Source organism: Pelophylax lessonae (assembly GCF_965119305.1).
Source record: "Pelophylax lessonae genome assembly, chromosome: 7".
Classification (NCBI taxonomy): domain Eukaryota; kingdom Metazoa; phylum Chordata; class Amphibia; order Anura; family Ranidae; genus Pelophylax; species Pelophylax lessonae.
The window spans coordinates 39,657,149-39,681,030 of record NC_138774.1 but is presented as its reverse complement, the minus strand read 5'-3'; the positions used below and the strand labels follow the sequence as shown (position 1 = coordinate 39,681,030).

Here is a 23,882-nt window from a genome sequence, read left to right as displayed (position 1 = left end):
AGCCCCTGTGCCAGCCAGCAACCCACCACAGGGTGCCAGACAGCCAGCCACCCGTAGACAGGGTGCCAGACAGCCAGCCACCCACAGGCCCTGTACCAGCCAGCCACAGGCACTATACCAGCCAGTTGCCCACAAGCCCTGTATCAGCCAGCCACCCACCTACCACAGCGTGCCAGCCAGCCAGCCAGCCAGCCACCACAGGGTGCCAGCCAGCCACCACAGGGTGCCAGCAAGCCAGCCATTAAGCATTAAACAAAAATTAACATGTTCAGTACCAGATTTGTGTCAAAAATTGTCTTTATTTTTCAAAACTTTAAATTTACAAAATATCGGGCCATATCGGCCCATACCGATATGTAATGGCCAAAATATCGGTATCGGCCCTGAAAAAAACACATCGGTCTATCCCTAGAAGAAGGAAGCCATACTTGATCTAGAGAGAATGATGCCCAAGGTTGGATTAGAATAATATGGAAGCTATACTTCTCCATTATGGTGAGGGGCAGAAGAATGCTGTTTGCGCTAGTGGTTGGGAAGACTATTGAAGGATTGCAAAAAGAACTTGTTTTATTTTAGATGTGTCAACCATCTTTTATTACATAAAGTGAGCTGTAAATCAGTGCATGTCTAGCAATTATTCTCTCAGTATTGGATAATGAGGATTAGAACTCCAGTTAAAATTTATGGATATTCAGGGGTCCATCAGAAACATTTCTGCGAGGACAGTTTTGTCAGACAGAAATTTCACACCTGTAAATAAAATATATATATTTTTATTTTTAGAAAAGTATGTAAAGGCTAGATCCCCTTTGAGTATTTTTTATTTCTGTCTGTGTCCCTGTTGCAGATTTTCCCTCACTTCATTTCTGGAACTGGTGTCACTGAGACAGGCTCCTTTTATACTAGTGACATTTTGTATCTCCCTTCTCCTTGAAAAGCAGTCTGCAGTGGATCACTTTTCAGAGTACGGGGAAATGAGGTTTACATGTGTTCGGGAAGGAATACTGCCACCTTCTGTTGCCTCTTTAGGTTTTCTAAATTGGCAAATGTCAATTTTGTCTTGCCAGACCATGCCGCAACTGTGAGTCAATTGCAGGGCCAGGACAAGGGGTGGGCAGGAGGGGGAGCTGCCTTGGGCGAAATGGTTTATTGGAGGGATGTGGGCACCATGACCCTAACCCTGAGGGATGGGGGGTACAGTTTGGCATCTTTGCCCTGGGTGCTGGATGGCCTTGTCCTGGCAGTGGTCAAGTGTATGACTTGTGATTTTGGCATGGCCCTATTCACTTACATGAGAGAGTTCTGAGAAACTCATCATGTTGTGTTAAAATTTCTGCACTTCAATGCAAAGTGTTGCGGCCTGTTGCAGCCATTGCAATGCGTACTGATCCAAGTGGCACCATGTCTGCTTGTAGGTCGGTGGTTAGGAGGAAGTAAAAATGTGGATCAACCACCTGTTTTACTGCCCCCCGGCTGCCCTTGTAAAAGGAGCCTATGTAAGAGGAAATCTTTCTAATGGAGTGCCAGGCAGCAGTAGAAACCCAATAGTTCTTACTATTTACTAAAGCAGCTTCCTATTTAAAACATATACACCTAAAATATGACTACTGCAACGATGAATCAAAGACTAATTTACTGTATATCATTAAACTGAAATGTATTAGGCTCCTTTTCCACGAATGTTCTAATCGGTTCCACTTGTCTGTTTTTCAGGTAAACCCTCCATCTGTCTGGCGGATCAGATGACAGTTGGTTGTAAATGGACGGCTGTCTATTTACATCTGACTGCCCATAGAGGAGAGCAGGCTGTGTCCTTGTCCACTCTGCATAAGCAGAGCAGACACAGACCTGTCATCTGCATTGGGAATTGGTGGAAAGATAGGCTGGGGGCGAGTGCCAGTGTGAAAGGGGCCTTTGAAATTATTGTAACAAGTTAACCACTTCCTGACCACCCGCCGCCTATTTACTGCGGTACGGTGGCTCTCCTGCGCAAACCGTCGGTCGCGCGAGGGAAGCTAGGGGGTGAGCGCGTGCCGCCGGCGGCACGCTCCTGCCCCCACTCGGCAGCGGGGAAGCCAATACATGGGTCAGGCGGTTCCGATTTCAGCCTGACACCCGTGATCGCTCCCCGCTGAGAGAGAAGAACGGTCGGATGTTGTAATCACAGCCAACCGTCCTTCTCCCTGAAATGATCATAGAGCTCATGTGATCCTTCTATGTAGGATCACATGTCTCTATGGTCATTTCACAAGCCACGACACGCCACGCCCCCCCCTCACAGTTAGAATCACTCCCCTAGGCTCATATTTAACCCATTGATCACCCATATGGTTAACCCCTTCCCTGCCAGTGTCATTATTACAGTAACAGTGCATATTTTTAGCACTGGTTACTGTAGTAATGTCACTGGTCCCCCCAAAAGTGTCAAAAATGTCAGTCAGGGGTCCGATCTGTCCGCCGCAATGTTGTAGTCCTGCAAAAAATCGCAGATCGCCGCCATTACTAGTAAAAATAAAATCAATAAAAATTACATTAATCTTTCCCATAGTTAGTAGACATGATAACTTTTGCGCAAACCAATTAAAATACACTTATTGCAATTTTTTTTCTTTTTTACCAAAAATATGTAGCAGAAAACAAATTGGCCTAAAATGTTAAAAAATGTTGATTTTTAATTTTTAATTTTTTTTTTTTGAGAATGTCATATAGCAGAATGTTTTTTTTTTTTTTCAACATTGTCGCTTTTTTTTGTTTATAGCGCAAAAAATAAAAATCGCACAGGTGATCAAATACCACCAAAAGAAAGCTCTATTTATGGGAAAAAAAGAACATAAATTTTATTTGGGTACAGCGTCGCAAGACCGCGCAATTAACCGTTAAAGTAACGCTGAATCACAAAATAGGGCCTGGTCATTAAGGGGGCAAATCCTTCCAGTCTTAAAGTGGTTAAAGCCTATATAAAATGTTATTTATACGTTGATATAGTGGTTACATTTTACAAGCAAAACCCTTATCTGTCTGAATGTTATGTTCGTATGAGATGTTTATTACATGATGCAATATACATTCGATTTTATCCTATTATATCCCCAAAAGCTTCATTACGTTTTTGGCTATCCCAAACAAATCTCATAGTACAGAATGTTTTTCATTTTTGCCTTAACAATGTGGGGGTTATTTATTAAAACTGAAGAGGGCAAAATCAGGTGCAGCTCTGCATAGGAACCAATCAACTTCCAGGTTTTATTGCCAAAGCTGATTGGTTACCGTGCACAGCTGCATGGATTCTTGAGTGCACTCGTTTTAGTAAATCCACCCCTGTGTGTTGAGCTGTAAATTAAGGGCACTTTTTAAAACAGAGCTCCAGGCAAATAAAAAAGACACATAATTCTGTTCTGTACATTTATTGTTTTTAATATTTAAATCAGTGTAGGTACCTGAATGTTACTCTGGAAATCCCTCTACAGCACAGCTCAGAGAGGGGAATGGAGAAGCTGCACAAGGAGCCAATCAGTTGTTTTCAAAAGCAAGGAACATGATAAAAGGAGCAGTGTTATGCCTCGTACACACGCATCGATAGTTGGCCGCGAATTTTCGGCCAACATCCGATCGGCCGATTTTCGGCTTGTTAGTATGATGCTTTCGACAACCGACTCTGACTTTTCGGCCGAACAAAATCTGGTGTGCAGGCTATAAAATTTTTGTTGGCCATCAACACAACGGCCGATTTTCCGTCAGTCAGTACAGATTTCGGCAGACAAAAATCTGATGAGCAAGACTGGGCATGCTCAGAGAAGAAAAAACACACGGAAAGTAAACCATCACATGACATCACTTCTGAAGTTGGTTTTTGTTGGCCGAGAAAATTTGTGTGCAGTCTAGAGCACATTTCAACCAACACAACAACACTGGACAAAAGACGGCCGATCGGTCGGCCGATAATCGTTGCGTGTGTACGAGGCATTAGGCTGGGTTCACACTGCTACACAGATCAGCTCACAACAGGGGTCTGGTGCGTCCCTGTTCACAGTTTTCAGGTCCGATTTTTTTTTTGGCTGAATTCGGACTTGAAATGGACCAAAAGACGCATGGGACTCCTGTGCAATTCGCACCGGAGCCGCTCCGGAGATACATGGACCGGCTCCATAGAGAGCCGGTCACAGTCTCCTGACATGCGAATTGACACGGCGAAACCTGCATCTAATTCGCAATAGTGTGAACCCAGTTTGATGGAGTGATGAGCTCATCAATGTGCTGCTCCTTTCACTGTCCAGTCAATGGTTGAGGGTGTGGTGGAGACCTTTAAGTGGACTGAAGCAGACAAAACTCAAATCCCCTCCTCTGCCCATACAGGGCATCCACTACACCTAGAACAACGGACCCATTAAAGTGATTGTAAAGTCTTGTTTTTTTATGGTTAAAAACAAACATACATGTCATACTTACCTTCCCCTTCTAATGGCTTTGCAGAGAGCAACCCAGATCCTGCTCTTCTCGGGTCCCTCTTCCTGGCCCCTCCCTCCTGTTGAGTGCAACCGACCCAAGCCACAGCTTCCTACGTCCATTCAGACACAGAGTCGTGGCCTGGCCCCACCCATTTTTATCCTCATTGGCTGACTTAAGCCTCGTACACACGCAACGATTATCGCCCGACCGTCTTTTGTCCAGAGTGGTGCTTTGTTGGTTGGAATGTGCCTAGACTGCACACAAATTTTCTCGCCCAACAAAATTCTACTTCAGAAGTGATGTCATGTGTTGGTTTGCTTTCTTTGTGTTATTTCTTCTCTGAGCATGCCCAGACTTGCTCATCAGATTTTTCCCTGTCTAAATCTGTACTGACTGCACGAAAATCGGACGTGTTTTGACGGCAGACAAAAATTTTATAGCCTGCACACCAGATTTTTTTCGGCCGAAAAGTCGGAGTCGGTTGTCGGAAGCATCATACTAACAAGCCGAAAATCAGCAGATCGGTCGTTGGATGAAAATTCCCTGCCAATTTGCGACGCGTGTGTACGAGGCTTTACTTTGATTGACAGTAGCGGGAGCCAATGGCTCCAAGCTGCTGGTTCAGCCAATGAGGAGGGGAGTCCTGGGCAGCTGAGACACTCCTGTAATATCGCTGGATCTAGAGTGACCTCAGGTAAGTATTAGAGGGGCTGCTACACACAGAAGGCTTTTTATCCTAATGTATGGAATGCATTAAGATAAAAAAAAAAACCTTCTGCCTTTACAACCACCTTAAGGTAACATTGACCACTTATAAGTCACCATCAGCTGTTCTCCTTGAGTTTGAGAAGTAGATTCTGAAGCTGCCCCCACTCTCTCCACTTTAATTAATCCTAGCAAATGAAGCTGAGGGACCTACTAGAATCTGGTCGGACCAACCAGTTCTGATTGAACATAGGTCTTACACAGGTCACTGTACTGTCCCCGAAGAGGTGAATTACAAAGAACAGAAGGTCCCCATTGACTCGGATGCCCCCTCATGGGCTCTCTGGAATTTCCACTGCATTGGGTGGCTCTCTTTAAGTATTTAGAGGTTGTCATCTCTAGAAACAGTTCTGATTTTATTACTCTCATTTTATTGACTGTGTTACAAGAGGTTAAAATTAAACTAAATGTATGGGGGAATCTTCCATTATCTTTAATAGGATGTATCAATTTGTTCAAAATGAACATTTTACCTAAATTCACATATTTGTTCCGCAGCTCTCCCCAGATCTTCTTTTATTCAACTAAACCAGACTTTGTCCTCCTTCCTCTGGGGGGGGGGGGGGGGGGTGTCGCCCATGGTAAAAATTGACTATGCCTTTGCTTTAAACCCTTGGGGGGGGTTGGTCTTGCCTGATTTCCACAAATACTACATTGCCACACAACTAGTAGCAGCATACTGGGGGCTTTGTCCTGATACTTCCAACCTATCAACGGTTATAGAAGCCATGCTACAGTCACTAGAAGTTTTACACCTATTTTTGTATAAATGTCCCAAGGCTCCTTATCAACTATCTCCCTCCATGGAAACTACTCTATGAGCCTGGCGGTAGGGCTTGGGCTGTAGGCAGCCACCTAGTACGTCCCTCTACCCACATACACTGTTGTGGAACAACCCCTCCCTACCTCACTGTTTTACCATACCAAACCCCCATGGCTGGGCCAGATTTCGAATTAAACTTTATTCACATATTGTGGAGAATTGGACACTGACGCCTTACTCTCTCCTCTGTAATAAATATAATTTACCAGTTCATTGGTTTTCCGATACATGCAGGTTTCACATGCCTTTGGTTGTCAATTTCCTCCTAGACCACTATACATATGGAATGTTCTGAACTTGAATCGTTGCTTAGGTCAGATGATCTGGAACAACCTATGTTTGTCATTAATGAGTATCTTCCCTCCTGGACCTGTCTTGGGATATCCTGATTTTGATGATGATTGGACGGATATATGGGACCGACTCCCCTTTTAAATATATGGTTTCCATACGAGATAGGTTAGTGCAATTCAAAATTCTGCACAGGGCCAATTATACACCGTATCACCTCCATAGGCTAAGCCCAGTGTCTTCTTTGGCCTGTTAGAGATGTTCTCATCAGCTGGGAGATTTTACCCCCTTCCTGACCAGGCCCCATTTTGCGATTCGGCACTGTGTGAATTTAACAGACGATTGTGCGGTCGTGCGACGCTGTACCTAAACGAATTTGACGTCCTTTCTTTTCCCACAAACAGAGCTTTCTTTTGGTGGTATTTCATCACCTGTGCGATTTTTTGATCATGAGCTATAAACAAAAAAAGAGCGACAATTTTGCAAAAATAACAATATTTTTACATTTTTTTATATGAAATTCCCCCCCCCAAAAAATGTAAAAATCTAAATTTTTTAACATTTTTGGCCAATTTGTTTTCTGCTACATATGTTTGGTAAAAAAAATCACAATAAGCGTATTTTGATTGGTTTGCGCAAACGTTATTGCGTTTACTAACTAAGGGAAAGATTTTTGTCATTTTTGTTGTTTTTTTTTTAACGAGTAATGGCGGCAATCTGCGATTTTTTTTTTGCAGGACTGCGACATTGCGGCGGACAGATCGGACCCTTGACTGACATTTTTGACACTTTTGGGGGTACCAGTGACATTACTACAGTAATCAGTGCTATATATATGCACTGTTACTGTAAAAATGACACTGGCAGCGAAGGGGTTAACTTTATTAGTGATGCAGTGACTATGTGTATCCCTAGTGGCGTGCTTCTTACTGTGATTGGATGTGGCTTTTCATGTAACAGCAGAGATCTACGATCCTACATAGCAGGACCGTATGATCTGTGCTGTTACACAAGGGAGAATGACAGGCGGCTTTGTTTACATTAGCCGCCTGCCTTTCTCCCTCTGTAACGGATGATCGCGAGTGACCGGCGGACCCGCGCGGAGGTGTTCGTGAACGAGCGGGGGCGGGAGCGTGCCTCCGGCGGCGCGCTCGCCCCCTATTGGCTCACAGGCGAGTGACATACCCATACCTCACTTTGCCTGCACGGGGCTGACCGCCACAGTATATCTACTTGCGGCGATCAGCAAGCAGTAAACACAGCTCCAAGCTCCAGCGTCAACCAGAACTCCATGACAACCCATCTGCTGGGGATTGGTCAGGGCCCTCATGAATACTCCAGGCAGCTCCTCTTCTCTTTACACTCCCATTCTTCTGGAATCTTCTGCTAGTTTCCAGAAGTAGAAGGTATCAGAGATGCTGCCACCTGTGAGTCAACCAGCCTTCCTGAGTCACTCAACCCTGACCCAAAAAAACACACAGGCTTGGCTGCCAGCCAAGCCTGAACAATTTATCTACACTGACAAACAATCTAACTCTAAGCAACACTAGGGGGTGCTACATTTTATTTTTCAAACAACATGTAATACATAACAAAAGACTCCCAGAGCACTGTGAGTTAGCTAAGCAGAGAGCAGAGCAGTAGACTTCTCTTTTCATGTAAGATGTATCCAACTGAAACCATACAAAGAGATTTACAGAGGAAGGAGAAGTCTTTACCAGGTTCCTGACCGCCCGCCACACAGTTTCCTGCGGGAACCAACGTAGCCCGGCGTCGGCCATGCACGTGGTGCTGGGCAGGCCACTAGGCAGCAAGGATGCCGATCCACGGGGCCGGTGGCCGTGATTGCTGTCGGGCACCCTGCGATCGCTCCCCGCTGAGAGAGAAGGAAGGTAAGCTGTTGTAAACACAGCTGACCGTTCTTCTCCCTGGAATGATCACAGAGCTCATGTGATCCTTCTATATAGGATCGCAGGTCTCTGTGGTCATTTCACATTGATACAGTTAGAAAACACTCCCCTAGGCAACCCTTTAATCACCACTGTGTTAAAGCGGAGTTCCACCCAAAAAGTGGAACTTCCGCTTTAGGTAGTTTTACCCCCTGACATGCCACATTTGGCGTGTCATTTTTTTGGGGGGGGAGGAGGGACCTAGTTTTGACAGGTACCCGCTCCCACTTCCGCTCGGAGTGCCGCAGAGCCCTGAGCGGAAGTTCTCCTCTCCCCCTCCCTCCCTGCAATCTTCTGGGACATGTCAGAGGTCCTAGAAGATTGCCGGCCAATCACAACGCGTAGCGCAACTCGCGCATGCGCAGTGTGTACCCGGCTGTGAAGCCGCAAACTGTCACAGCCGGGTGCCCACACCAGTGATGCCGGCGCCGCAGAGCAGAGAGGGAGAAGAGCGAGGCTTCGGGCGGCCGCATTGCTGGACCATTGGACAGGTGAGTGTGTGAGGCTGGAACTCTGCTTTAATCCCTTCCCTGCCAGTGTCATTATTACAGTAACAGTGCATATTTGTAGCACTGATTACTGTAGTAATGTCACTGGTACCCCCAAAAGTGTCAAAAATGTCAGTTAGGGGTCCGATCTGTCCGCCGCAATGTCGCAGTCCCGCTAAAAATTGCAGCTCGCCGCCATAACTAGTAAATAAATAAATAAATAAAAATGACATAAATCTTTCCCCTAGTTTGTAGACGCGATAACTTTTGCGCAAACCAATCAAAATACGCTTATTGCGATTTTTTTTATTTTTTACCAAAAATATGTAGCAGAATAAAAATTGGCCTAAAAGGATGAAAATTTTTGATTTTTAAATTTTTTTTGGGAATGTTATATAGCAGAATGTGAAAAATATTGTTTTTTTTTCAGAATTGTCGCTCTATTTTTTTGCTTATAGCCCAAAAAATAAAAATCACACAGGTGATCAAATACCACCAAAAGAAAGCTCTATTTATGGGGGAAAAATAGACATAAATTTTATTTCAGTACAGTGTTGCATGTCCGTGCAATTTTCCGCAGTCCACGGTCAGTGCTGAATCGCAAAAAATGGCCTGATTATTAAGGGGGAAAATCCTTCCGGTCCGGAACTGGTTAATCTAACACAGTCGCTAACAAAATTAATTGATAATATTTTATATTTACGGTACCTGAAAAAAAGAGGATCTGCCTTTTAAAATTAAAGTCAAGAGAAATAAATACTTATTATAATTTTGATTTATTTATACGGCAATAACATCATTCACTGATCTGTACAGAATTATTTAAACTTTATAGAACAATCTACAACAGAAACCGCAGTCATAGATTAACACTCTCCACTAAAGCTGCAGAAATGTGTGTGGAAATCATTATACATTGGCCTAGCCAAAAAAATTTGAATGAAAAAAAGAATGGATTATGTCAGAATTCAGTCGGAGCAACAAAAGTCTGACTCATGTCGATACCTGCAGAATTAGTAGAACACTTCATTTAAAGGGCCAAGCCACCAAACTACAAACCCAAATCCAAAAAAGCTGGGACACTGTACAAATTGTGAGTAAAAAAGGAATGGATTAATTTACAAATCTCATAAACTTATATTTTATTCACAATATAATATAGATAACATATCAAATGTTGAAAGTGAGACATTTTGAAATGTCATGCCAAATATTGGCTCATTTTGGATTTCATGAGAGCTACACATTCCAAAAAAGTTGGGACAGGTAGCAATAAGAGGTTGGAAAAGTTAAATGTACATGTAAGGAACAGCTGGAGGACCAATTTGCATCACATACAGGAATGCTACTGTAATGCAAATCACAACATGGGCTCAGGAATACTTCCAGAAAACATTTTCGGTGAACACAATCCACCGTGCCATTCACCGTTGCCGTCTAAAACCCGATAGGCCAAAAAATAAGTCATATCTAAACATGATCCAGAAGCACAGGCGTTTTCTCTGGGCCAAGGCTCATTTAAAATGGTCTGTTGCAAAGTGGAAAATGTTCTGTGGTCAGACGAATCAAAATTTGAAGTTCTTTGTGGAAAACTGAGACGCCGTGTCATCCGGACTAAAGAGGACAAGGACAACCCAAGTTGTTATCAGCGCTCAGTTCAGAAGTCTTCATCTCTGATGGTATGGGGTTGCATACACATCTGGAAAGGCAACATCAATGCTGAAAGGTCTATCCAAGTTCTAGAACAACATATGCTCCCATCCAGACGTCGTCTCTTTCAGGGAAGACCTTGCATTTTCCAACATGACAATGCCAGACCACATACTGCATCAATTACAACATCATGGCTGCGTAGAAGAAGAATCCGGGTACTGAAATGGCCAGCCTGCAGTCCAGATCTTTCACCCATAGAAAACATTTGGCGCATCATAAAGAGGAAGATGCGACAAAGAAGACCTAAGACAGTTGAGCAACTAGAAGCCTGGATTAGACAAGAATGGGACAACATTCCTATTCCTAAACTTGAGCAACTTCTCCTCAGTCCCCAGACGTTTGCAGACTGTTATAAAAAGAAGAGGGGAGGCCACACAGTGGTAAACATGGCCTTGTCCCAACTTTTTTGAGATGTGTTGATGCCATGAAATTAAAAATCAACTTATTTTTCCCTTAAAATTATACATTTTCTCAGTTTAAACATTTGATATGTCATCTATGTTGTATTCTGAATAAAATATTGAAATTTGAAACTTCCACATTATTGCATTCTGTTTTTATTCACAATTTGTACAGTGTCCCAACTTTTTTGGAATCGGGTTTGTATATATTTCAGGCAGGGTCAGTTGAAGGGAGTGGAAGAAAAGACACCTCCTATGGACACTGTGCTGCCCTTCCTGCCTCTGCATCACCCAGCCATGTTCTGTTCTGACTGTTTAGCCACATCCGGAGTGCCAACCGTGTATTTATGTCGCTACATTGACCTTAAATACCGTGGTTATTGCAGCAGATAGCAGCCATATCCCCAGTATTTTCCTACATGGCAGGCGCTCCACTTTAAAATGAAAGTGGCCCCAGCGGGGGGTTCGCCACGAGATCACTTTTATGGGCGGCGGGACAACTGCCCATCCCCTCCTGCCGCTTCCCGGTCATTTTCCCCACTTACCGGAGCCGTCGGTAGCGGCCACATATGTAAACGTTGTTTAAACCACACATGTGAGGTATCGCCGCGATCGTTAGAGCGAGAGCAATAATTTGAGCCCTAGACCTCCTCTGTAACTCTAAACTAATCTGTAGAAATGTTTTAAGTGTCGTCTATGGGGATTTTTAAGTATCAATGTTTGTCGCCATTAAGCGAGCGTGCCCAATTTCGAAGCATGACATGTGAGGTATCAATTTACTCAGCATAACATTATCTTTCAAATTATAGAAAATAATTGGTCGAACCTTACTGTTTTCTTATTTATTTATTTTTTTTTAAAGTGTATTTTTTCCAACAAAATTGCGTTTGTACGGTGTGACATAAAGTATTGCAACAACCTCCATTTTACTCTCTAGGGTCTCTGCTATAAAAAAATAATATATAAAGTTTGGGGGGTCTAAGTAATTTTCTAGCAAAAAGTACTGATTTTAACTTTTAAGCAACACGTGTAAGAAATAGGCCCGGTCCTTAAGTGGTTAGTCAAACTGGCAGCACAGTCATCCAGATTACACTGAGAGATTGTGACTCTCCCATTGTAAATAGTGGCAACCTGCTCTGCTGTCAGTGTCACAGCCACCTGCTCTGTATCTGGAGATCTAAGCTTGCAGCAGTCATAGATCTCTGATTACACAGGGAGAGCCATGTTCTCCATATGTAATCTGCAAGACTGAGTTATCACTTTGACAGCTCGGTCCTGCTTTGTATTCCTTTATGATTGAGGGCTAATTCACACATTGTGCGGTGACAGATGTTTTGCTACATTGTAAAAGGTCTGTCACCGCAAGAACACACAGAAAACAATTGTTTCCTATGTGTCCCATTCACACTGCAATGCAGCCTCTGGATGCTGCGATAAAATGTAGACATGCACCACACAGAATCACATGGCACTGTATGGCAGCAAAGAGTATCGCATTGCCATGAACGAAGTTCACATTTTGTACATTTCAAATAAAGTTTGTCCAAAAAGAAAAGGCCATGTGATGCGTTGAATCATGCACCACACTGCCCCCTACTGCAGCTTGGAACTGAATGCTGCTGGAGCGATAAAGCACTCTGGCAACTGTGCAATACATTGCAAACCTGGCCTGAAAGTTTGTATTGTAGCTTTCATTCATGAGTTACTGTTATGCGAGACAAAAATAATACATTTTAGCCCCTTACCATCCCTATGTTCAACTTATTTGTTTTAATTAACTAATTTTATATTGAATTTTTTTTAAACTGCATTCTTTTGTGTTTGTAGCACCAAACTTTAAAAAAATGATTTGTGCAGATACATAAATCCATAAAAGGGACAAATCAAAATAACATTTGTAGTTATACCGAATTACAGGCATACCCCACTTTTAAGTACACAATGGGACCAGAACATGTATGTAAAACGAAAATGTACTTAAAGTGAAGCAATACCTTTTTTCATTTCTCAATACATGTAAATACACTAGCTCTGTTGGAAATCCTGGTCAGCTTGACATGGCACTGCGCCTGGTTGTTAACATGTAACATTGGCGTCTATGGGAAATCTTGGTTCAAATTGACATGGCACTGCTCCTGAACCATAAGTTGGGGAGCATGTTAAGGGACCCAGGACTATGACATGGTAGATTACTTAGGCAAGCTTATCGACCCCATAGATGCCAATGTTAAAAACTAGGAGCAGTGCCATGTCAAGCTGACCAACATTTCCCATAGACGCCAATGTTAAAGACAGGGAGCAGTGTCATGCCAAGCTGACCAATATTTCCCATAGACACCAAGGTATCCGTACAAGTCGCGAGTGTACGTAGAGTGAGGGTACATGAAGTGGGGTATGCCTGTAGTCTTTTTAATCCCCATATTTGTTGTTAAAATTTGTACAATTCATATTTTTTAATTCCGTCATTCCATTGCCCCATCTTTTTTATCATTTTCAATTACGTTCGTTTTTGTAGCACTGAATAGAGCTGGGGGGGGGGGGGGACATTTTCCCACCCTGGCCTTGAGTATCACAGGAGCTTGCCCCTGCACTGATTTTGGCTATGTACCATCTGCACAGTAAAGTCTGCAGCAGAAGAGACCCTAATGCAAATTTTCATAATGTGTTATCAAATGACAGAAATGATGAGGAGGGTGAGATCCCTCTCCCATGTTTGAGGTACAATGGTATTCGAATAAATAATATTACAGTCAATGTAATTTTATTGAAAATCCCAGAAATAAATTTTACATCTTAAAATCAGTAGGCTAAATTACAAAATGATTATGACGACCGTCATCTGTCCAACAGGCACTGCTTAGTGCTTACTGCTAGACACAGTACCACCAGCTCAATCCTAAATTATACCATCAAAAAGAATACTGGTCATCCTGGTTTTATCCCTGTTTTGGTATATTGGCCAAATGTTGTGGCACCTTCCTTGTCAACTGCATTCTCGTATTTTACGTTCGTAAAAATAAAATTAAAAAATTATTTAAAAAAAAGGATTATAAAATATATGTAAAAAATTACCGTGCAATAAATATTTATTTTTAAATTGTTGTAATTTGTTGGTCCTCCCTCTCCCAACTGGCCTTCCAAAGCCCCATCTTTTTCTTTTTTGGTTTTGTATACGATTATTAGGGGTATGGGCCTTCCTACACGGTCATTTTTTACAGATTATAAAATATACAGTATTGTGCATTAACAGCCAGTAATATTGTAGATATTTTACTGAAACACACATATACAGTGGATCTAAAAAGTCTACACACCCCTGTTAAAATGTCAGGTTTCTGTGATGTAAAAAAATTAAACAAAGGTAAATAATTTCAGAACTTTTTCCACCTTAAGGCCCCGTTCACATAGCAGCGACGCTACTTCCCGGGGCGACCTCCGAGGTCGCGGCGCGCTGCTCGCCCGCGACCTCGGAGCGGCCGGCACGGACTTCATAACATTGAAGTCTATGACGGTCGCTCCGGGTCGCCCCAAAGAAGCTCCGGACCCTTTTTCTAAGTCGGAGCGACTTGTGTCGCTCCTATTAGAACGGGTCCGCAGCTTCCCTATGGAAGGCGACCTACGGTGACCTGTGAGGCGACCAGATCACCTGACAGGTTGTCCCAGTGTGAACGGGGACTTAATGTGACCTATAAAGTGTACAACTCAATTGAACAACAAACTGAAATCGTTTGGGTGGAGGGAAGTAATAATAAAAAATTTAAATATGGTGTGCACACCCATAATTTAATACTTTGTTGAAGCAACTTTTGATTTTATTACAGCACTCAGTCTTTTTGGGTATGAGTCTATCAGCATGGCACATCTTGACTTGGCAATATTTGCCCACTCTTCTTTACAAAAACACTCCAAATCTATCATATTGCAAGGGCATCTCCTGTGCACAGCCCTCTTCCGATCACCCCACAGATTTTCAATTGGATTCAGGTCGGGGCTCTGGCTGGGCCATTCCAAAACTTTAATCTTCTTCTGGTGAAGCCATTCCTTTGTTGATTTGGATGTATGCTTTGGGTCGTTGTCATGCTGAAAGATGAAGTTCCTCTTAGTTCAATCTGATTTTATTAAAGATATATTTCAATAGAAACATAGGTAAAAGGAAGAATAAGTAAGAGAGCAAACAAACCAGCAGTGTCTACTTCTGTCTGACAATAAATACACAGTCAAGTGGTATCAGATGAAGTTCCTCTTCATGTTCAGCAGAAGCCTGAAGGTTTTGTGCCAATATTGACTAGTATTTGAAACTGTTCATAATTCCCTCTACCTTGACTAAGGCCACTGTTCCAGCTGAAGAAAAACAGCCCCAAAGCATGATGCTGCCACCACCATGCTTCACAGTGGGTATGGTGTTCTTTTGGTGATGTGCAGTGTTGTTTTTGTGCCAAACTTATCTTTTGAAATTATGGCCAAAAGTTCAACCTTGGTTTTATCAGACAATACCACATTTTCCCACATGCTTTTGGGAGACTTCAGATGTGTTTTTGCAAAACTTAGCTGGGCTTGGATGTTTTTCTTGGTAAGAAAAGGCTTCCATCTTGCAACTATCCCCCATAGCCCAGACATATGAAGAATACGGGAGATTGTTGTCACATGTATCACACAGCCAGTACTTGTCAGATATTCCTGCAGCTCCTATAATGCTTATGTAGGCCTCTTGGCAGCCTCTCTGACCCTGACCAGTTTTCTTCTCGTCTTTTCATCAATTTTGGAGGGACGTTCAGTTCTTGGTAATGTCACCGTCATATTTTCTCCATTTGATGATGACTGTCATCACCGTGTTCCATGGAATATCTAATGCCTTGGAAATTCTTTTGTACCCTTCTCCTGACTGATACCTTTTAATAATGAGATCCCTCTGATGCGTTGGAAGCTCTCTGTGAACCATGGCTTTTGCTGTAGGATGGGACTATGAAAATGTCAGGAAAGACCTACTAGAACAGCTGAACTTTATTTGGGGTTAATCAGAGGCACTTTAAATGATGGCAGGTGTGTACTGACTCCTATTTAACATGAGTTTGAATGTGATTGCTTATATCTGAACACAGCTACATTCCCAGTTCTAAGAGGGTGTGCACACTTATGCAACCATATTATTTTAGTTTTTTATTTTTACTTCTCCTCCCTAAAAGATTTCAGTTTGTTTTTTTCAAAAAGGTTGTACAGTTTATAGATCACAATAAAGGTGGAAAAAGTTCTGAAATTAATTATCTTTGTCTCATTTTTGTACATCACAGAAATCTGAAATTTTAACGGGGGTGTGTAGACTTTTTATATAAACTCTATACCAATGATGGCAAACCTTGGCACCCCAGATGTTTTGGAACTACATTTCCTATGTTGCTCCTGCACTCTGCAGTGTAACTGAACATCGTGGGAAATGTAGTTCCAAAACATCTGGGGTGCCAAGGTTCGCTATCACTGCTCTATACCATGAGCGGGCTCTGCACATTGTGTTTTTAAAGGTATAGTCCACCTTTAGGACCAAATTTTTATATTACACTTGCATGCTCTTGCTGAGCTTGTCATCTACTAGGACCCCCAGATCCTTTTCCATCTTTGATTTCTCCAAAGCCTCTCTCCCTAGTGAGTAACTTACGTTCGTATTTCTGGCACCCAACTGGTTAATCTGTTTAGTCACCAAATTGCTCAAAGCAGTTGTAAACTACTGGGTAATTTCTCCTTTTTTTGTTTACCTGTAAGGTAAAGGCATAATGTGCTAGTATACATCACATACTAGCACATTATGTGAAAATTACCTGAAAACAAAGCATTCCAGTGATACGCTGTCACCACTGGAGGCAGCTTTCATCATCACTCGGCTATGCGAGTGGCCGGAGCTGCGATGACGTTACTCCCCCGCATGCGTGGGGGTGCTGGCATTTACGGCACAGGACTCTGAAAGAACAGGCTGGGCAACCATTCCTTCACAGCACAGGGGTCGATGACATCATCGGCTGAATATACAGTAAATATCTCCTAAGAGGTGCAAGTTTAAGAGATATTTATACTAGTGATCGACCGGTACCGATATTTTGGTCATCGGATATCGGAATTGGCCGATATTTTCGTACATTAACATTTTTTTTTTTCACAGGTACTCTTGTGGAGGGATCTGGGGGTCTATTAGACCCCAAATCCCTCCTCTGCATTTAAAAGCATTCAAAACGCCAAGTTTGGCTGTTTTGAATGCGGTCATTTTTCTTAATTTGGCGCAGAGTACCCTGAAGGGATGTCATGACATCCCTTCCGGGTTTTTACATGGAGACCCGATCAGAGCCGAATTCGGCTTTGATCGGGTCTTCTCTTTGGCGGCCGTGCAGATAGGATGCCCGGGTCTCCCAGGATGGGGGGGGGGGGATGTCCCCTCCCGCTCCTTGTAATGACAGCCGAGCGGCTTCTCAGCCGCATCGGTTGTCATTACAAGACAGCCAACCGTCAGCTGTGGACGCCGGTAAGGGGGGTGATGCCTCTAGCTGCAGGCATCACTCCGGTACAAGCACTTTCCTGAAATATCGGCAATATCGGTAACTGCAGGCCCCCGATAATCGGTCGATCCCTAATTTACACTACCTATATTATAGGCTTACCTATAGGTACAAGTCAGAAATGGGAGTTTACTCCCACTTTAAGTTCACATCTGTGAGAGTTCATTTCATAAATGCAATAAAAAGCTGTCATTATAAAATGGACAAGCCAAGGGCACAACTATCTGAGTGTAGCGCCCTTGCTTGTGTTGCGCCCCCTGCTGGTCTGTTTTTAGTGCTATGATTGGAGGATCCACCAGGTCCTTTCTGAGGAGCTGCACATAAGAGTGACTTCTTACATTGGACTTTTAAAGGGGTTAGTCCCTTTTTAACAGACACTCACTTTTTGTGCCATAATTGTGATTGTATTCCTTTAACCACTTGCCGACTGCCTAACGTAGATCTACGTCGGCAGTCAGCCCCTCACAGGCAAAGCGACGTAGGTCTACGTCGCTAGCCTGTGAGGCCCTGGGGAGCGAGCGCGCCGCCGGAGGCGCGCGCCCACTCCCGCTTGTTCACGGACCCCGATGTCCTCCGGGCACTCGCGATTGTCCGTTAGAGCGGGAGAAAGGCAGGCGGCTAATGTAAACACAGCCGCCTGTCATTCTCCCCTGTGCAAGAATGGAGATCACACGGTTCTACTATGTAGGACCGTTGATCTGTGTTCTTACACTAGTAGCCACAGACAATCACAGTTAGAAACACGCCCCTAGCGACACACTTAACCCCTCCCTCTCCAATAAAGTTAACCCCTTCCCTCCCAGTGTCATTTTTACAGTAACAGTGCATATGTATAGCACTGATTACTGTATTAATGTCACTTGTAACCCCAAAAGTGTCAAAAATGTCAATCAAGGGTCCGATCTGACCGCTGTAATGTCGCAGTCCCGCAAAAAAAAATCGCAGATTGCCGCCATTACTTGTTAAAAAAAAAAACAACAAAAATTACAAAAATCTTTCCCTTAGTTAGTAAACGCAATAACTTTTGCGCAAACCAATCAAAATACGCTTTTTGCGATTTCTTTTACCAAACATATATAGCAGGAAGCAAATTGGCCAAAAATGTTTAAAAAAATTTGATTTTTACATTTTTTGGGGGAATTTCATATAAAAAAATGTGAAAAATATTGTTATTTTTGCAAAATTGACGCTCTTTTTTTGTTTATAGCGCATGATCAAAAAATCGCACAGGTGATCAAATACCACCAAAAGAAAGCTCTGCTTGTGGGAAAAAAAGGATGTGAAATTCGTTTAGGTACAGTGTCGCACGACCGCGCAATTGTCCGTTAAAGCAACGCAGTGCCGAATCGCAAAATAGGCCCTGGTCAGGAAGGGGGTAAAATCTTCCGGGGCTTAAGTGGTTAATAAAAAGTTACGTGTTTCTGGAAATTAGCACCTGTCTGTGTTCCCAGTATAATGGAGACAAGCCTCTGGATGGGCAAAAATGTATGAAGTGATGAGCTAAACCAACCCACCCACCAATATTAAGAGGAACACAAAAAAGAGGCTTTTATATAGGGTTAGTGATATCATGAATACCAGAACTTTGCAATGCTTGTATCTGTCACATTATAATGAACAAAAAGATCAAGTGTAGACCAAGTAAATCTGTAACTAAAGCATGAGCCCCAGCCACAAAAAACTGAAAGGAGTGTTAGAAAAACACAAAGTAGTCAAAGAAAAGCTAAAACAACATAAAGTGAATAGTAAACATCCAATAATGGCCTTCATTTATAACAGTGTCTGAAAGATGAATAGTTCGTATTGTTCCATAACAACCTATCAGCTTCTTCATAATTCCAGCAGTTTTTACAATGAAAGGGAGTATCCGACAGGCTGGGTATCTCAGACAGTTTGACTTTCAGATTTTAATATCATCCCAATGTACTAGGTATTTAGAAATAGAAGGTCGCTCTGGGATTGGAGCATGCTGATTTGCTGGTACCTAAAATGATCCAGGAATGTCCTTATAGATAAAACTTCATTGGTGGAGATGTGGATGGCCAGAGTCCTGACTTTCTAAACTAAACATAAGTTATCCGCAATGACGGTGTATGAAGAAATGGGTTTGTTGGAGAATTTTTTTGACATCTCTCACACAGTGATTGTCCCCAGAGACACAAGAAACGGCCTCGGTCACACCAGGAACTAAGTGTAGTCTGTGCGGAGTTCTTCCTCAGTGATAAGAGAAACATGTCTGCCGAGACCTGCAGGAATAGAAGTAGAAATTTTATTTAAATGTTCAATCCAGCCTAGAAATTGCCTTCTGAGTCCATTTCCTCCTCTGTATTTTATTATACCAGTACATGATATCTATTGTTTGTAAAGCATTTTAAAGAGGAACTTCATCTCTATCATAAAAAGTACAACAAAGGCAACATTGGAAATGTTTAGGAATAACAATCTACAATCAGATACTTATAGATAATTGCAGCTTTTTATTCTTTCCATACTTTATTTTCTTTTTCCTCCACATCCCTATTTATGGTGGCCATTTTCACTAAGGGCAGCTGAATCCATCTCCTTTTACTTTGTGGAACTCTGGGTTGGCCTTCTGAGACATGTGACAGGAACTTCCCAGGATGCATCAGTGAGGCCAGGGTTACATCACCAGTGCCTCACTCAATGAGTAAGTGGAAAAACGGTGTTTGTAAGTAGAAGAATAAAGTGTTTGTTTAACTACCTCCCTCATCTGACGTCGTCCCAGAACGAGAGAGGATCCTGACAGCTGTCACTTTGCAGATTCTCCTCTAATGTCTCTGAGAACAATCTGCAAAGTGACAGCACCAGGCTGAGAGGCATGGAATCGGACCATAAGAGTCCTTCAGCTATTCCAGTAGTCATCCAGACAAGGCTCTGAAGTAGAGGGTAACCTCGAAACGCATAAGCCGATGTGTCTATGAGCATTGCGAAATTAGGTATATGGACTTAAAGCGGAGTTCCGGCCTCGGGGGGTCAATTTGAGCTAAAAATACCCCATTCCAGCTAAAAATAGTACATTCCATAATGGATAGCCTCTGATCTGTCCCGGGTCACACTTACCTTTTAGAAGAAATACTTACCTTGAAAATTTCTTCTCCAGCGCTGCCATCTCAGGTGTGGGCAGCTGAAGCCGCAGCGTCCCTCTTCGTGTCCTCTTTGTGACGTCGGAGTCCCACAATGCACTGCACCGGCCCCGCTCGTCACTTCCGGTGCAGGCGCCGCATCCCTGCACAGCTTCTGGGCATGCCCCCACCCACAAATACTGTAGCTGCTGACTTTTAATACTAGATATTAGGACACTTACCTGTCCAGGGATCCCATGATGTCAGCACCCCAGACGATTTTCCAGTTGGCCCTCAGGTGCCGCTGCCGCCATTCCCTCCCATTCTCTCCCAACTTCACAGCCAGCTCCCTACTGCGCATGCGTGAAGCGCACTGCACTTTCTGAATAGCCCAGCGGCAGGGGAAAGGAGGAGGGGGGCTGAACTTCCAGGGGATATCACTGCGGCGAGGTCTCTGGGAAGTGGGGACAGGTACCTGTAAAAAAACAGGCACCCTCTCCCCCCTGAAAGGTGCCAAATATGTCAGCGGATGGGGGGAGGAAGCAAACGGAGCTTCCCCTTTTTGTTAGAGCTCCGCTTTAATGGAAACAGTTTTTATTTTATTTTTGTTTCATTCCTGTTTTTATGGATGGGATTATTGCCTGTGTCCATACCTGCTGAGGACTCAGTTGACAACATTATTTATTGGACATTGACTCCTGGAATTGGCGAGTAACCTGAAAAAGAAAAGAAACCAACATTATACTGATGATCGGCCATTATTTCTAGGACATAATGGGGATTTTCCATCCCAATGCATACATAATAAAGAAATTATACTTTAAAAGCTCCTGTATCTGTAAGTGATACTTAACCACCCCATGGTTTTTCCTCCCTCTTGTATTTCTGTATTCTCGTCAGAACACATGCTGACCCGCACAGCAAATTCTGCGTTGTCCTACTGCAACCCACTGTTTGACTGAATTAGATTGGGTCCCATGCCGCCATCTTGATCCCCTTCAGCTGACTGCTAGCAATCACGCCCTGGGCTTGCCCTCCAGCCAGGGCTGGATCTAGTCTGTCTAATCTGGGGGTGCAGTAAAAAAAAGTCAGGGGGGCATACTGCCAACTGGAGCATGGGACTGGCGCATGGGAGCTCCGGGGCTTGTATTAGTACCTGGGTCAGGGACAGCAGTGCCTAAATTGTCTGACAAAGACAATGAGCTAGCTAACATTAGCCAAAGGAAGCACACTTGCACAGATTTTTGCTGTCTCTCCCAAGTTCATCCCCCATCCCCTTTGTTTTTCTGTCTCTCTAAAGTACAGCCCCCAAAATCAACCCCCCAATTGTCTGTTTCTCCATCATACAACCCCCCAAATACAACTTCCCAATGTTCAGTCTCTCCATTGTAAAGCACCCCAAAATCAACCCTCCCATTTTTCTGTGTCTCCAACATACAGTCCCCCCAAAATCAACCCTCCCATTTTTCTGTCTCTCCAACATACAGTCCCCCCAAAATCAACCCTCCGATTTTTCTGTGTCTCCATCATACAGCCCCCCAAAATCAATCCTCCCATTTTTCTGTGTCTCCATCATACAGCCCCCCAAAATCAATCCTCCCATTTTTCTGTGTCTCCAAACGACAGCCCCCCAAAATCAACCCTCACATGTTTCTGTCTCTCCAACATACAGCCCCCCAAAATCAACCCTCACATTTTTCTGTCTCTCCAACATACAGCCCCCCAAAATTAATCCTCCAATTTTTCTGTGTCTCCAACATACAGCCCCCCAAAATCAACCCTCACATTTTTCTGTCTCTCCAACATACAGCCCCCCCAAAATCAATCCTCCCATTTTTCTGTGTCTCAAAACTACAGCCCCCCAAAATCAACCCTCACATGTTTCTGTCTCTCCAACATACAGCCCCCCAAAATCAACCGTCCCATTTTTATTTCCAAAGTCCAGCCACCCCATTTTTCTGTCTCTCTACAGTCTGGCCCCCACCATTTTTCTGTCTCTCCATGTTCCAGACCACCTTTCCTCCTTTTCTCTGCCTCACCCCAACAATAGCTCAGCTGGCTCAGTGGTGGGATTAGGGAGAAGGGTGCAGATCAGATAATATCTGTGAGGACTTAGGGAGCCCAGTGTGGCAGTGGAGGAAGGAGGAGCACAGAGGGTCAAGCACATTGTCAATAGCAGCCTGGGGGGGGCATAACTGAAATCTGGGGGGGAGCCCAGCCGACCCCCCTAGGTCTTTCCCTGCCTCTGGCTGCTCTGTGCACCTGATCCTGGAGTCTCCCGGGGGTAGTGATTCGTGATATAAGTATTCATAGGCTGCAAGACCAGGGACAAATCATTTTAAAAAAAAGAAACAACCACAAAAAAAAGAAAACATATTTTTGCTTTCAGAGGGAGCCAAGCCAAAATTCTCCCCAAACAGTAATGCACATATTCCACCAAATCCACCTCCATCCCAACCCCCAGCTCAAATCCCACCCAAATCCCCCTTCCTAGCACAAATCTTTGCCCCCATCCCCAATCCTGCCCCCTAGCTCAAATCCCACCTGAATCCCCCCTCCTAGCACAAATCTCCCTCACCCCAAAAAAAATCACCCGCCTAGCACTTATTCTTTTTCTCAAACTTTTTATCCAAGCTCAACTCTTTCCCCCCATTCCCTCCTGCCAGCACAAATCCCCCCCCCATCCCTCTTATTAGCGCAAATTTCCCCACACCCTCCAAGCACAAACATCCCTTCTCCTGGTTTAACCCCTGTCCAACCCCCCCCCCCAAACCCTCCTCCTAGCACATATCCCCCCCCCTTCTTTCTTCTGTCACATACCCCCCCCCCCTTCCCAAATCCCCATTACATTTCCCAACACAAATAGCCGCCCCTCCTCCCAACTTACAGGGGGAAGCCATTTAAAGCCAGGAGGAGGTGCGTTGTGTTGTGCTCTCCCCTCCTATCAGAGCGCTGGTCTATACTGCACATGAGACCGCATGGCTCTTACTGTAGATCGCATTGTACTTTCAGGAAACAGCCCCCTTTCTCCTCCCAGGGCTGTTCACCTCCCGGGAGCAGGAGATGTGGATAGGGGGCGGTGTGTGTGCAGTGCAATCTACAGTAAGAGCGATCCGGTCTCATGTGCTTATAGAGGAATGTTCTTCTGATAGGAAGGGAGAGCACAACACAGCGCACCTCCTCCCGGCTCTTTCCTCCCTGCCTCTTCTCTCTCTGCACCAGGCTGCTGTCTCCTTGTCCTGGCTGTGAGTGCAGGTGGGGGCGGGGGCAAGGAGCTCAGCGGTGGCCGGCCAGGGGGGCAGAACTGAAATCCTGGGTGGGCATAACCCACCCCAGAGCCCCCTAAATCCGGTCATGTGTGTCTCTCACCAAGCAACTGAAAGC

At 43.9% G+C, this 23,882-nt stretch overlaps 1 protein-coding gene across 4 annotated transcripts in view; it reads right to left on the bottom strand.

The window, feature by feature from the left end:
- The window catches only part of LOC309559447 (HLA class II histocompatibility antigen, DM beta chain-like), a gene marked incomplete at its 5' end in the record, with an annotated part of 164,143 nt that overhangs the window by 68,859 nt on the left and 71,402 nt on the right, over positions 1-23,882 (bottom strand). The window contains 2 exons of one of the 4 annotated variants that reach the window (XM_082262712.1): positions 19,345-19,661; positions 21,152-21,214. The exons of the other annotated variants lie outside the window; for them this stretch is intronic. Of the exons in view, the coding sequence (XP_082118838.1) occupies positions 21,180-21,214 (35 nt within the window). The 3' untranslated portion in view covers positions 19,345-19,661; positions 21,152-21,179. Of the gene's footprint in view, positions 1-19,344; positions 19,662-21,151; positions 21,215-23,882 lie in introns of those variants that run through there. 4 annotated transcript variants of the gene reach the window in all.